Source organism: Cherax quadricarinatus, chromosome 8 (genome assembly GCF_038502225.1).
Source record: "Cherax quadricarinatus isolate ZL_2023a chromosome 8, ASM3850222v1, whole genome shotgun sequence".
In the NCBI taxonomy this organism is placed as follows: domain Eukaryota; kingdom Metazoa; phylum Arthropoda; class Malacostraca; order Decapoda; family Parastacidae; genus Cherax; species Cherax quadricarinatus.
In genome coordinates, this window is record NC_091299.1 from 7873730 (window position 1) to 7886967 (window position 13238).

General features: G+C 41.9%; 1 protein-coding gene across 1 annotated transcript in view; it reads left to right on the forward strand.

Moving 5' to 3' along the window:
• Su(var)3-9 (Suppressor of variegation 3-9) overlaps window positions 1–13238 on the forward strand; it is a 206754-nt gene that overhangs the window by 16678 nt on the left and 176838 nt on the right. The window contains exon 4 of the mRNA XM_070083085.1: window positions 608–939. Within this exon, the coding sequence (XP_069939186.1) occupies window positions 608–939 (332 nt within the window). The remainder of the gene's footprint in view (window positions 1–607; window positions 940–13238) is intronic.

Sequence of the window (13238 nt, forward strand, 5' to 3'; positions counted from 1 at the left end):
AGGGATTCAGGGAAACCGGTTATTTTCATATAGTCGGACTTGAGTCCTGGAAATGGGAAGTACAATGCCTGCACTTTAAAGGAGGGGTTTGGGATATTGGCAGTTTGGAGGGATATGTTGTGTATCTTTATATGTGTATGCTTCTAAACTGTTGTATTCTGAGCACCTCTGCAAAAAACAGTGATAATGTGCGAGTGTGGTGAAAGTGTTGAATGATGATGAAAGTATTTTCTTTTTGGGGATTTTCTTTCTTTTTTGGGTCACCCTGCCTCGGTGGGAGACGGCCGACTTGTTGAAAAAAAAAAACACTGTACAAATACAATTTATTGTGTATAATATTTCTCTTAATTGTATCTAAATTTGTTGCATTTTTAAAACCATATCATCAGTCTCCCATCATGGTAGAATGACTAACAAAAGGAAACTTTGACTATCATTCATTCCATAGCTGTGTTGCCAGAAGTGCACTGACATCATAATTCACAATCCTTTACACATGTTGCAAATATATGTAACATTCACAACTAGGAATATGACTTAATGTTGAGGCTTTGGTTTTTCTACATGCAAGATTTGAATGTCCACCAAAATATTAAAAAAATTTCAGATGTGCTGGTGAAGGGGACTGAGACTGAAAGCATCACTCCTCCTGTATCTGAGGCAGGCAATGATGATGAAGTCTTGGGTAGTGCTCTCGTCCAGGAAGGCAATGTAAAGGTTGTAGATGTTAAAAAGAAATTAAGTTCATCAGAGAAGAAAAGAGGTAGGAAGAAATTTTTGGGAGATAATGCAGTTATACCAAAAAGACCTAGGAGGAGCCTGATGGATGAATACGTAACAGCACAAAATAAAATGAAAAGTATTTCAGAGGAACCCAGTACAAAGGAGCAGGAGGCAGAATATGAGGTACAAACCATCATGGACTTCAAAAAAAGTCAGGTGTGTATTTTTCATAGTTACTTAAAATGAGGGAAGTTGTCATTCATTAATGAACAATGAAAAGGTAAATCCCATGTGGATGGAAAATTTAAAATGAGTGGAAAGGATTTGTGTACGTCTGCTTCAGTCTGCTGAACAGGGTCTTTGAATGAGAACTGAAATGCACAGGTCCTTTCCATTCTGAGGGAAGTCATATTTTAGGAGAAGATAGCAAAGCATATATGTATCATTGGTAGCATATACCAACAGGTATGTTAATAAGGTAGTAGGTTGGTAGACAGCAACCACCCAGGGAAGTACTACCATCCTGCCAGATGACTGTGAAACAAAAACCTGTAACTGTTTTGCATGATGGTAGGATTGCTGGTTTCTTTTTCTGTCTCATAAACACGCTAGATAACAGGGATATCTTGCTACTCCTACTTACACTTTGGTCACACTTCACAGACACGCACATGCATATATATATACATACATCTAGGTTTTTCTCCTTTTTCTAAATAGCTCTTGTTGTTCTTTATTTCTTCTATTGTCCATGGGGAAGTGGAAAAGAATCTTTCCTCCGTAAGCCATGCATGTCGTATGAGGCGACTAAAATGCCGGGAGCAATGGGCTAGTAACCCCTTCTCCTGTAGACATTTACTAAAAAAGAGAAGAAGAAAAACTTTATAAAACTGGGATGCTTAAATGTGCGTGGATGTAGTGCGGATGACAAGAAACAGATGATTGCTGATGTTATGAATGAAAAGAAGTTAGATGTCCTGGCCCTAAGCAAAACAAAGCTGAAAGGGGTAGGAGAGTTTCAGTGGGGGGAAATAAATGGGATTAAATCTGGAGTATCTGAGAGAGTTAGAGCAAAGGAAGGGGTAGCAGTAATGTTAAATGATCAGTTATGGAAGGAGAAAAGAGAATATGAATGTGTAAATTCAAGAATTATGTGGATTAAAGTAAAGGTTGTATGCGAGAAGTGGGTCATAATAAGCGTGTATGCACCTGGAGAAGAGAGGAATGCAGAGGAGAGAGAGAGATTTTGGGAGATGTTAAGGGGGCAGGCGGGCAATTTTCCGCGCGCGCTCACCAAAAAATCGAAAAAATATGGAAATTGAGTTATATATACTGAAAAATAGCTCAACTCTTTGGCAACACAATGGTACCAGAATGAATGTTCTACGACGTTTCTACAAGAAATTATAGTCATTTATATCAGGTATGGTGACGGCGATGTTGGTACCGAGTCTGCTCACGGCCTATATATTTTTTGGAGTTATTTTCTTGTTTTTTATCGCCTTTTCTTGCATTATTCTTTCTAATATAATAACTGACTATTTGGCATCATAAAACAGTAGGTGGAGCTTATCGGCAGACTTAGTGACTACCGGGAACCAGACGGGAACGCTCAGCAGTGTTCCTGCTCCCGAGGTGCCAGCCAGGAATCACCCATTATTTCGCTTATATCAGCTTATATATCAACTCTACGGCTTATTTGTCTATCAGAATTGATCTAATATGATATAATAAACACTCTAAATAACATACAAACATGTTATATACTCTAGACTGAATAAAATAGGCCATAATATGGCCCAGAGATTATCGGGAATATTTCGATATAAAAGTGTAACTGGTCACCCTGTCGTCTCTGAGTAAGAGAAAACGGTGTTTAGAGGCTAACTGCACTAGAACATCAGTTTACTAAGAAATACACCCAAACAAACGCGATTTTCGCGAAAAAAATTTTTTTTTTTTTTTGAGACGGGGGCCGGCCGGCGTTCCCGGCCGATATCTCGGAAGTAACTTATTCACCTATAATTTGATGTGGGTCCTTTATTACTTAATTAAATGGAATAATATTCACAGATATTGTAGAATAATGATTTCTCTTATTTTGACCGTAGAATTTTTGGAAATATTCCAAATACTTCGGGAGTTATGTGGGAGTAAAGGGCAGATTTTTTTGCCATATTCCAGATACTAACAAACTTTATTTTTTTGTGAAATAACGATAAGGTATTTAGAGGGAAATCTTACGGTCCGAATTAGTATTATCATTGTTCTCTCGGCACCAAGTGTCCAAACCACCTTACGTAGCCGCATATAAGAGTTACATCAACATCAAGGGCATTTTCAGTAAATCAGTCTTTTCTCAGTTGTTGTTTGAGGTATATTTTTTATAAATATTTTCAAGAAAGAGTGAGAACACTTTGTCTTGTGCACCAAAACTGGAGAAAATCGGACGGTAAATAAACGAGTTACGAAATTTGCCCTGTAGCCCCCTTAAGTGAATGTATAGGAGCCTTTGAACCAAGTGAGAGTGTAATTGTGGTAAGGGACCTGAATGCTAAAGTAGGAGAAACTTTTAGAGAGGGTGTGGTAGGTAAGTTTGGGGTGCCAGGTGTAAATGATAATGGGAGCCCTTTGATTGAACTTTGTATAGAAAGGGGTTTAGTTATAGGTAATACATATTTTTAGAAAAAGAGGATAAATAAGTATACAAGATATGATGTAGGGCGAAATGACAGTAGTTTGTTGGATTATGTATTGGTAGATAAAAGACTGTTGAGTAGACTTCAGGATGTACATGTTTATAGAGGGGCCACAGATATATCAGATCACTTTCTAGTTGTAGCTACACTGAGAGTAAAAGGTAGATGGGATACAAGGAGAATAGAAGCATCAGGGAAGAGAGAGGTGAAGGTTTATAAACTAAAAGAGGAGGCAGTTAGGGTAAGATATAAACAGCTATTGGAGGATAGATGGGCTAATGAGAGCATAGGCAATGGGGTCGAAGAGGTATGGGGTAGGTTTAAAAATGTAGTGTTAGTGTTCAGCAGAAGTTTGTGGTTACAGGAAAGTGGGTGCAGGAGGGAAGAGGAGCGATTGGTGGAATGATGATGTAAAGAGAGTAGTAAGGGAGAAAAAGTTAGTATATGAGAAGTTTTTACAAAGTAGAAGTGATGCAAGGAGGGAAGAGTATATGGAGAAAAAGAGAGAGGTTAAGAGAGTGGTGAAGCAATGTAAAAAGAGAGCAAATGAGAGAGTGGGTGAGATGTTATCAACAAATTTTGTTGAAAATAAGAAAAAGTTTTGGAGTGAGATTAACAAGTTAAGAAAGCCTAGAGAACAAATGGATTTGTCAGTTAAAAATAGGAGAGGAGAGTTATTAAATGGAGAGTTAGAGGTATTGGGAAGATGGAGGGAATATTTTGAGGAATTGTTAAATGTTGATGAAGATAGGGAAGCTGTGATTTCGTGTATAGGGCAAGGAGGAATAACATCTTGTAGGAGTGAGGAAGAGCCAGTTGTGAGTGTGGGGGAAGTTCGTGAGGCAGTAGGTAAAATGAAAGGGGGTAAGGCAGCTGGGATTGATGGGATAAAGATAGAAATGTTAAAAGCAGGTGGGGATATAGTTTTGGAGTGGTTGGTGCAGTTATTTAATAAATGTATGGAAGAAGGTAAGGTACCTAGGGATTGGCAGAGAGCATGCATAGTTCCTTTGTATAAAGGCAAAGGGGATAAAAGAGAGTGCAAAAATTATAGGGGGATAAGTCTGTTGAGTATACCTGGTAGAGTGTATGGTAGAGTTATAATTGAAAGAATTAAGAGTAAGATGGAAAGTAGGATAGCAGATGAACAAGGAGGCTTTAGGAAAGGTAGGGGGTGTGTGGACCAGGTGTTTACAGTGAAACATATAAGTGAACAGTATTTAGATAAGGCTAAAGAGGTCTTTGTGGCATTTATGGATTTGGAAAAGGCGTATGACAGGGTGGATAGGGGGGCAATGTGGCAGATGTTGCAAGTGTATGGTGTAGGAGGTAAGTTACTGAAAGCAGTGAAGAGTTTTTACGAGGATAGTGAGGCTCAAGTTAGAGTATGTAGGAAAGAGGGAAATTTTTTCCCAGTAAAAGTAGGCCTTAAACAAGGATGTGTGATGCCACTGTGCTTGTTTAATATATTTATAGATGGGGTTGTAAGAGAAGTAAATGCGAGGGTCTTGGCCAGAGGCGTGGAGTTAAAAGATAAAGAATCACACACAAAGTGGGAGTTGTCACAGCTGCTCTTTGCTGATGACACTGTGCTCTTGGGAGATTCTGAAGAGAAGTTGCAGAGATTGGTGGATGAATTTGGTAGGGTGTGCAAAAGAAGAAAATTAAAGGTGAATACAGGAAAGAGTAAGGTTATGAGGATAACAAAAAGATTAGGTGATGAAAGATTGAATATCAGATTGGAGGGAGAGAGTATGGAGGAGGTGAACGTATTCAGATATTTGGGAGTGGACGTGTCAGCAGATGGGTCTATGAAAGATGAGGTGAATCATAGAATTGGTGAGGGAAAAAGAGTGAGTGGTGCACTTAGGAGTCTGTGGAGACAAAGAACTTTGTCCTTGGAGGCAAAGAGGGGAATGTATGAGAGTATAGTTTTACCAACGCTCTTATATGGGTGTGAAGCATGGGTGATGAATGTTGCAGCGAGGAGAAGGCTGGAGGCAGTGGAGATGTCATGTCTGAGGGCAATGTGTGGTGTGAATATAATGCAGAGAATTCGTAGTTTGGAAGTTAGGAGGAGGTGCGGGATTACCAAAACTGTTGTCCAGAGGGCTGAGGAAGGGTTGTTGAGGTGGTTCGGACATGTAGAGAGAATGGAGCGAAACAGAATGACTCCAAGAGTGTATCAGTCTGTAGTGGAAGGAAGGCGGGGTAGGGGTCGGCCTAGGAAAGGTTGGAGGGAGGGGGTAAAGGAGGTTTTGTGTGCGAGGGGCTTGGACTTCCAGCAGGCATCCGTGAGCGTGTTTGATAGGAGTGAATGGAGACAAATGGTTTTTAATACTTGACGTGCTGTTGGAGTGTGAGCAAAGTAACATTTATGAAGGGATTCAGGGAAACCAGCAGGCCGGACTTGAGTCCTGGAGATGGGAAGTACGGTGCCTGCGCTCTGAAGGAGGGGTGTTAATGTTGCAGTTTAGAAACTGTAGTGTAAAGCACCCTTCTGGCAAGACAGTGATGGAGTGAATGATGGTGAAAGTTTTTCTTTTTCGGGCCACCCTGCCTTGGTGGGAATCGGCCAGTGTGATAAAAAAAAAAAAAAAAGTTTATAACACACATTATTGGGATTAGAATACAATATGGAATTAGGCCAGGTGTGTGTGAGAGAATTAGGGCTAACGAAGTTGAGAGAGAGAGATTTTGGGAGATGTTACTCAAACATTTGAACTAAGTGAGTTGTTGTTGTGGGGGGAACTAAATTCTAAAGTGGGAGAAGTTGTAAAGGGCATAGTAGGTAAGTTTGAGGTGCCAGGGGTAAATGATCATGGTGACTTTTAATCGAACTTGGTACATAAAGAGGTTAGGTAATAGGTAATGCTTTTTTTTTTTCAACAAACCGGCCATATTCCATAGAGGCAGGGCTACCTAAAAAGAAAAACAAAAGTTTCTCTTTTTAAATTTAGTACAGGTCCGCCATCACAAATCTAGCAATCAGTTATTCGGTTCCTTCAGTTATTCGGCACTGATTTTGGCTAGCATAATTTCAAATTTCCAGGGTCACCACACCAACCTGCTGGTACTGTTTGGTGGCACTACTTGCTGCATAAGTCTCTTCAATTTCTTTTTCTCCATTTATTGTTATAACCTGCTTACTTTTAGCCCTAGCCACGGTTCCAATGAGTAAAAGAAATGCTTCTCATTATGTAAAGCACCGACACAGTACATTATTCATTAAAGATAAGGTGGCTTTGAAGTCACTGTCGGTTGCCATGAGCTCAGTCTCATGATGCAGGAGAATATGCTTTATTATTATGCTAATATCAACACTACAGCTTATTTGCTTATCACAATTGATATAATATGACATAATAAACAATATAAATAACATAAAACATGTTAAATACTCCAGAATAAATAATATTTGGCATAACACCGAGCAGTTCGACAGAGATATGAAGAGGATATGGTATACAAATACCATTCTCCTATCCCTGTCTTGGGGCTTATATTAGAGAAAACGGAGTATAGCACAGGGCTAACTGTGATATACACTCGTACTTCACCATAAACCTGAAACAAAAAAGTTATTTTCTCTATATACATGTATATTATCACACAGCAGCATATGTGTAGAGAACCTAGGATAACCCAAAAAAGTCAACGTGGCTTATTTCTAGTACCTGTCTTAGGTTAGCCATATATGATTTTTGGTAAATATTCGATTCCCAGCTAGGGTAGAAACATTAGGCGTGTTTCTTTACACCTGTTGTCTATGTTCACCCATCAGTCAATGGGTACCTGGGTGTTAGTCGACTAGTGTGGGTGTTATCCTGGGACACTGACCTTATTTTCTTGAAATACTCTGCATAACAAGCGGCTTTCTATACAGTAGTATGTCACTGATGTCGGCTAGGCCTGTATACACTGTACATGTACGTGTAGTAAATAAAGATATTATTATTATTATTATTATTATTATTATTATACTATTATTATTTTCTCAGTTTTGTTGGGTTATCTTATTCAAACATGGGCAATGTATGATGGAAAGATACTTCTTAACGTACACCAAAAATGAAAGAAATCAGACCATAAATAGCAGAGTTCACTTCTCAGCCATTAGCGGCCGCTTAGCGGTATATTTTTGTATGGTTTTTTATAATTTTTTCGGTCTCATTTGATAGAATGATAGATATATTACAGAAATAGATATGATTTTGATTGCTTTCATGGTGAAAAGTACCTTGAAATAGCGCTCACAGTAGCAAAAATGTTCTATTCTTTAGCGAAGCTCAATACCTGTCCGCCTTGCAGTCCAAATTCCAATACGTAGTCAAGAATGGGTTGACATTATTTATACAATTATTACAATAATGCAGCAATCTGCATAACAGTAAATCTTCTAATTTTTTTTTTTTTTGTGAATAAAAGTTCCAAATGGTAAGCAAGAGTAATATAAGAGGGGCCCGGAGCCGTGACTAATGAACAGAGAAAATGTTATTTTAGTGCCAGGAATGTCTGCATTGTTTATTCTGGACCCCATTTTGAAATTGGCATCTGTGAAATTTGTGTGAAATCAGCTAAATTGCCAATTTCTGACCACTTTATTGGGTAGTTGAAATAAGTTAACGGGTGGTTTCTTGTGCTCGGTTGACAGCCTTGAAGTAAACAAGTTTATTCAGGTATACACAAATACAGTTACATAGATTATCATACATAGCAGTGATGTATAGAGAATCTGGGATAACCCAAAAAAGTCAAAGTGACTTATTTTCAGTACCTGGCTTAGGCTTGCCATATATGATTTTTGGTAAATATTTTTTTTTCTCGGTTGTTTGTTGGACTATCTCATTGAAACTTGGGCAATGTATGATGAAAAGATGCTTCTTAACGTACAACAAAAATAAAAAAGATGGACGATAAATAAGGGAGTTCACTTCTCAGCCATTAGCCGCCTCGTTGCAGTATATTTTCGTATGATTTTTATGGTTGTATTCTCATTTTTTTGGACTCATTTGATAGAACGAAAGATATATTACAGAAATAGACATGATTTTTTATTGTTTTCATGATGAAAAGTACCTTGAAATTGAGCTCAAAGTAGTGGAAATGTTCGATTTTTGCCGATGTTCAATGAACTTTGTGTAAGTCATGTTGGTTAATTTTATAAAGTGTATTCTAACCTAACCTAACCACTCTGTAATCTGGCAAACTCAGTAGTCCGGCACACTACAGGTCCCAATGATGCTGGATTTGTGATGGAGGACCTATAATGTATGCAGGAGTGGGGGTTACCTGCCCCTTACTCCTGGCATTTTAGTCACCTCTTATGACACACATGGCTTATGGAGAAAGAATTCTGTTCCACTTTCCAATGGAGATAAGAGGAAACTAAACAAGAACTAGTAAGAAAATAGAAGAAAACTCAGAGGAGTGTGTATTTATATACTTGTACATGCATGTATAGTGTGACCTAAGTGTAAGTAGAAGTAGCAAGGCATACCTGATATCTTGCATGTTTGAGAAAAAAAAACACCAGCAATCCTACCATGTGAAACAATTACAGGTTTCAGTTTCACACTCACTTGGCAGGACGGTAGTACCTCCCTGGGTGGTTGCTGTCTACCAACCTACTATATGCAATACATACTTTAAGAAAAAGAGGTTAAATACACAAGATATGATATAGGGTGTAATGACAGGAGTTTGTTAGACTGTGTATTAGTAGATAAAAAGTTAATGGGTATGCCACTGGGGCAACAAATGTGTCAGATCATTATTTAGTTTTAGGTACAGTGAGAGTAAGAGGTAGATGGGGTGCAAGGAGAATGTTGTGAGTGAGTCAGCGAGAAGTGAAAACTTACAAATTGGAGAAGTTAGGATAAGATATAAAGAACCGTTAGGAGAAAATGGGCTAGTGAGAGTATAAATAATGAAGAGGTATTGGGTAAGTTTAAGAATGCACTGTTCAAATGTGCAGCAAAAGTTTGTAGATACAAGAGGTTGGGTGCAAAAGGGAAGAGAAGCAATTGGAATGAGGAAGTAAAGAGAGTGGTAAGAGAGAAAAAGATAGCATATGAGAGGTTTTTACAAAGCAAAAGTGATATAAGGAGGTTGGAGTAATTTTTTTTTTTTTATATAACACCTGCTATCTCCCACCAATGTAGGATGACCTGAAAAAGAAGCAGCACTTTCATCATGACTGTTTTGTCAGAGGCATGCCAACACTACAGTTCACATGCCCTTCCAAACTGCAACTATCCCCACCCCTCCTTTAGAGTGCAGGTACAGTACTTCTTACTATCAGGACTCTACTCCAGCTAACCATTTTCCCCTGAATCTCTTTATAAATGTAGTTTTCTAACTCTCCAACAGCACATTCTCATAAATAAAAACACTTGCCTACACTCCTGTCTAACATTTTTAGACGTGTGTTGGATGTCCAAGCCCCTCGCATATAAAACTCCCATTACCACCTCCCTCCAATGTTTCCTAGAAAGACCCCTACCCCTGCCTTTCCTCTACAGAGTTGTACACCCTCCAAGTCATCCTGTTTTGCTTCATCCTTTCTAAATGTTCAAACCACCTTAAGCCCTCTTCAGCCCTCTGGATAATGCTTTTAGTAACCCTGCACTTTCTAATCACCTAACTGCTATTTTTTTTTTTTTTTTTTTGGCCGATGAACAGACTATATCCCACTGAGGCAGGGTGAGCTACGAAGAAAAACAAAAGTTTTTATTTCCAATAAAAAAAGAAAGAAAAAAAGTTACTATTTCCAAGAATATTCACGATCCATTGACTATAAAATCTGAGGGTCTCCACTCACCTCTCTCTCTCCACACCTCGTTCCACTCCACACTCTATCTCTCCTCATTCTCTCTCCTCCTCCCTCCTCTCCTCCTCCTCCTTCCTTCTCTCCCTCCTCCTCCTCTCTCCCTCCCCTCCTCCCTTTCCTCTCCCTCCTCCTCCCTCCTCCTCCTCTCCCCTCCCCTCTCCTCCCCTCCCCCTCCTCTCTCCCTCCTCCTCCCCCTCCCCTCTCCCCCTCCCTCCCTCCTCCCTCCCCCTCTCCCCTCTCTCCCTCCCCTCCCACCTCCTCTCCCCTCTCCTCTCTCTCTCTCTCTCTCTATCTCTCTCTCTCTCTCCTCTCTCTCCTCCTCTCCCTCCCCTCTCCCTCTCCCTCCTCTCCCCTCCTCCCTCCTCTCCCTCTCCCCTCTCCCCTCCCCCTCCTCCCCCTCCCTCCCCCTCCCCCTCCTCCCTCTCTCCCTCCTCCTCCCTCCCTCTCTCCCTCTTTCTCTCCCTCTCTCTCTCCTCTCTCTCTATCTCTCTCTCCCTCTCCTCTCTCCTCTCTCTCTCCTCTCTCTCCCTCTCCTCTCTCTCTCCTCTCTCTCTCCTCTCTCTCTCCCTCTCTCTCTCCTCTCTCCTCTCTCCCTCTCTCCTCTCCTCTCCTCCTCTCTCTCCTCTCTCCTCTCTCTCTACCTCCTCTCTCTCCTCTCCTCTCTCCTCTCGCTCCCTCCTCTCGCTCCCTCCTCTCGCTCCCTCCTCTCTCTCCTCTCTCTCTCTCTCTCCCCCTCTCTCTCTCCCCTCTCTCTCCCCCTCTCTCTCCTCTCTCTCTCCTCTCTCTCTCTCCTCTCTCTCTCTCCCTCCTCTCTCTCCTCTCTCTCCCTCTCTCTCTCCTCTCTCTCTCTCTCTCTCTCTCTCTCTCTCTCTCTCTCTCTCTCTCTCTCTCTCTCTCTCTCCTCTCTCTCTCCTCTCTCTCTCCTCCCCCTCTCTCCTCCTCTCTCTCCCTCTCTCTCTCCTCTCTCTCCCCCTCTCTCTCCCCTCTCTCTCTCCTCTCTCTCTCTCTCCTCTCTCTCTCTCCCCTCTCTCTAACCTCTCTCTCCTCTCTCTCTCTCTCTCTCTCTCTCCCCTCCTCCTCTCTCCTCTCTCTCCTCTCTCCCCCCTCCCCCCTCTCCCCCTCTCCCCCTCCCCCCTCTCTCCCCCTCCCCCTCTCCCCCTCTCTCCCCCCTCTCCCCCTCTCCCCCTCCCCCTCTCCCCCCTCTCCCCCCTCTCTCCCCCCCCTCCCCCTCCCCCTCTCCCCCTCTCTCTCCCCCCTCTCTCTCCCCCCTCTCTCCCCCTCCCCCCTCTCTCTCTCTCTCTCTCCCACTCTCTCTCCCCCTCTCTTCCCCTCTCTTCCCCACCTTTTTTTTACACAGGGTTTGACAAGGTTAAGGATCCCTAGTTTTATTGACAAGCTATTTACAAGCTAAGGATTCCTAACTTTATTGACAAGCTAAGAGCTGTTACCTACATCAGCTCATTTGAAAGCATTTTTATTGTTATGAGACATACAAGTAGGGAACAGGATGAAGTTGGAGCCATCTGTGGGCCAGCATTTTCATTTGATCAACTGACGTTATCTCGTTGACATCGTTATGCTGTACGAATGTGTTCCATACTCGAGTCATCCTGGGTATATATGATCTCAGATGGAGTGATGTTCTGGAGAAGGGTACAGCCAGAGTGAAGTTGCTTTCTGCCCGTCTTGTGGCATAAAAGCTTGTTTCATGCTGTCCTCGAAGTGGATCAAAGTGTGGTACTTTGACAATATTGGCCTTGTACATAACAGTAAGGCCACCCACATCCCTCCTGTGTTGAAGGCTCTGCTGAAATGACAGATCTATCCAGGATGGGTCCAGGCGAGAGATGAGACATCCTGCTCTGTTCTCTACTCTGTCAAGCAGTCGCAGATGGGGGGGGGGGGGGGCAGGCAAACCAAGAAAGTGGAGCATACTCAAGGTGTGAGCGTACTTGTGCCTTGTACAGAATCTTGCAACCCCTACTGTCAAGCAGATGCGAGATACGGCGAAGTGCTGTGAGCTTCCTGGCTGCCTTGTTTGCAAGATTTACAAAGTGGTTTTTCATGGTCAGTTTGGAGTCAAATTTCACCCCAAGGATATCAACTTCTTCTCCAGGTGCCAACACCCTCCCATTCATCCTTACTACTGCACCAGCATTACATGGTGCCTAGAGACCATCATCATTTGTGTTTTCTCAGGTGCAAATGCTACTTGCCATCTACTTCGACAATCTGATATAGCTCTCAGCTGGTGATTGATGTAGCTTAGAGCAGCTGGCATTTCTTCTCTTGGATAAGTGAATGTCAGTGTACAGTCGTCTGCATATGCATGTGATTCTGGGATGAGATGAAGAAGGTCATTGAAGTAGACATTCCATAACAATGGTCCCAGTACGCTTCATTGTGGAATACTTGCCCCAATAGGATGTCTTGCTGACTCCTTTCCATTGAGAACTACACTTAGAGATCTTCCATGAAGGTAATCACTGAGGAGACATAACGTAGAGCCTGCAATTCCCAGTGCTTGAAGTTTTGCTAAGAGGTCCTGGTGCCACATCCGGTCGAAAGCACCAGCAGTGTCCAGTGCTACCACACTGGACACTGCACCAGTCACTGGATTCATCCAGTGACTGGTGCCACTTAGTGGAGAGGTTTAACAGATCAGCAGCAGAGTAACCTTTCCTGAAGCTATATTGACGGTCACAAAGTAGTGAGTGGTAGTCAAAAAGCTCTGTCATTTGTCTTGAGATTATTGTCTCAAGGATCTTACCAGTGATTGACAGGAGTGACACTGGTCTGTAGTTGCTGATTTCTGCTCTGCCCTTCTTTTTGTGAACAGGGACTACATTTGCCTCTTCCCATAGAGAGGGCCATTTACACTGGACTAGGCAGTGCTGAAAGATGCAAGTTAGAGGTGCTGCTAGCTGGTCTGCACATGTTCTCAGCAATCTTGGGCTCAACTTGTCTGGGCCCACAGCCTTTTC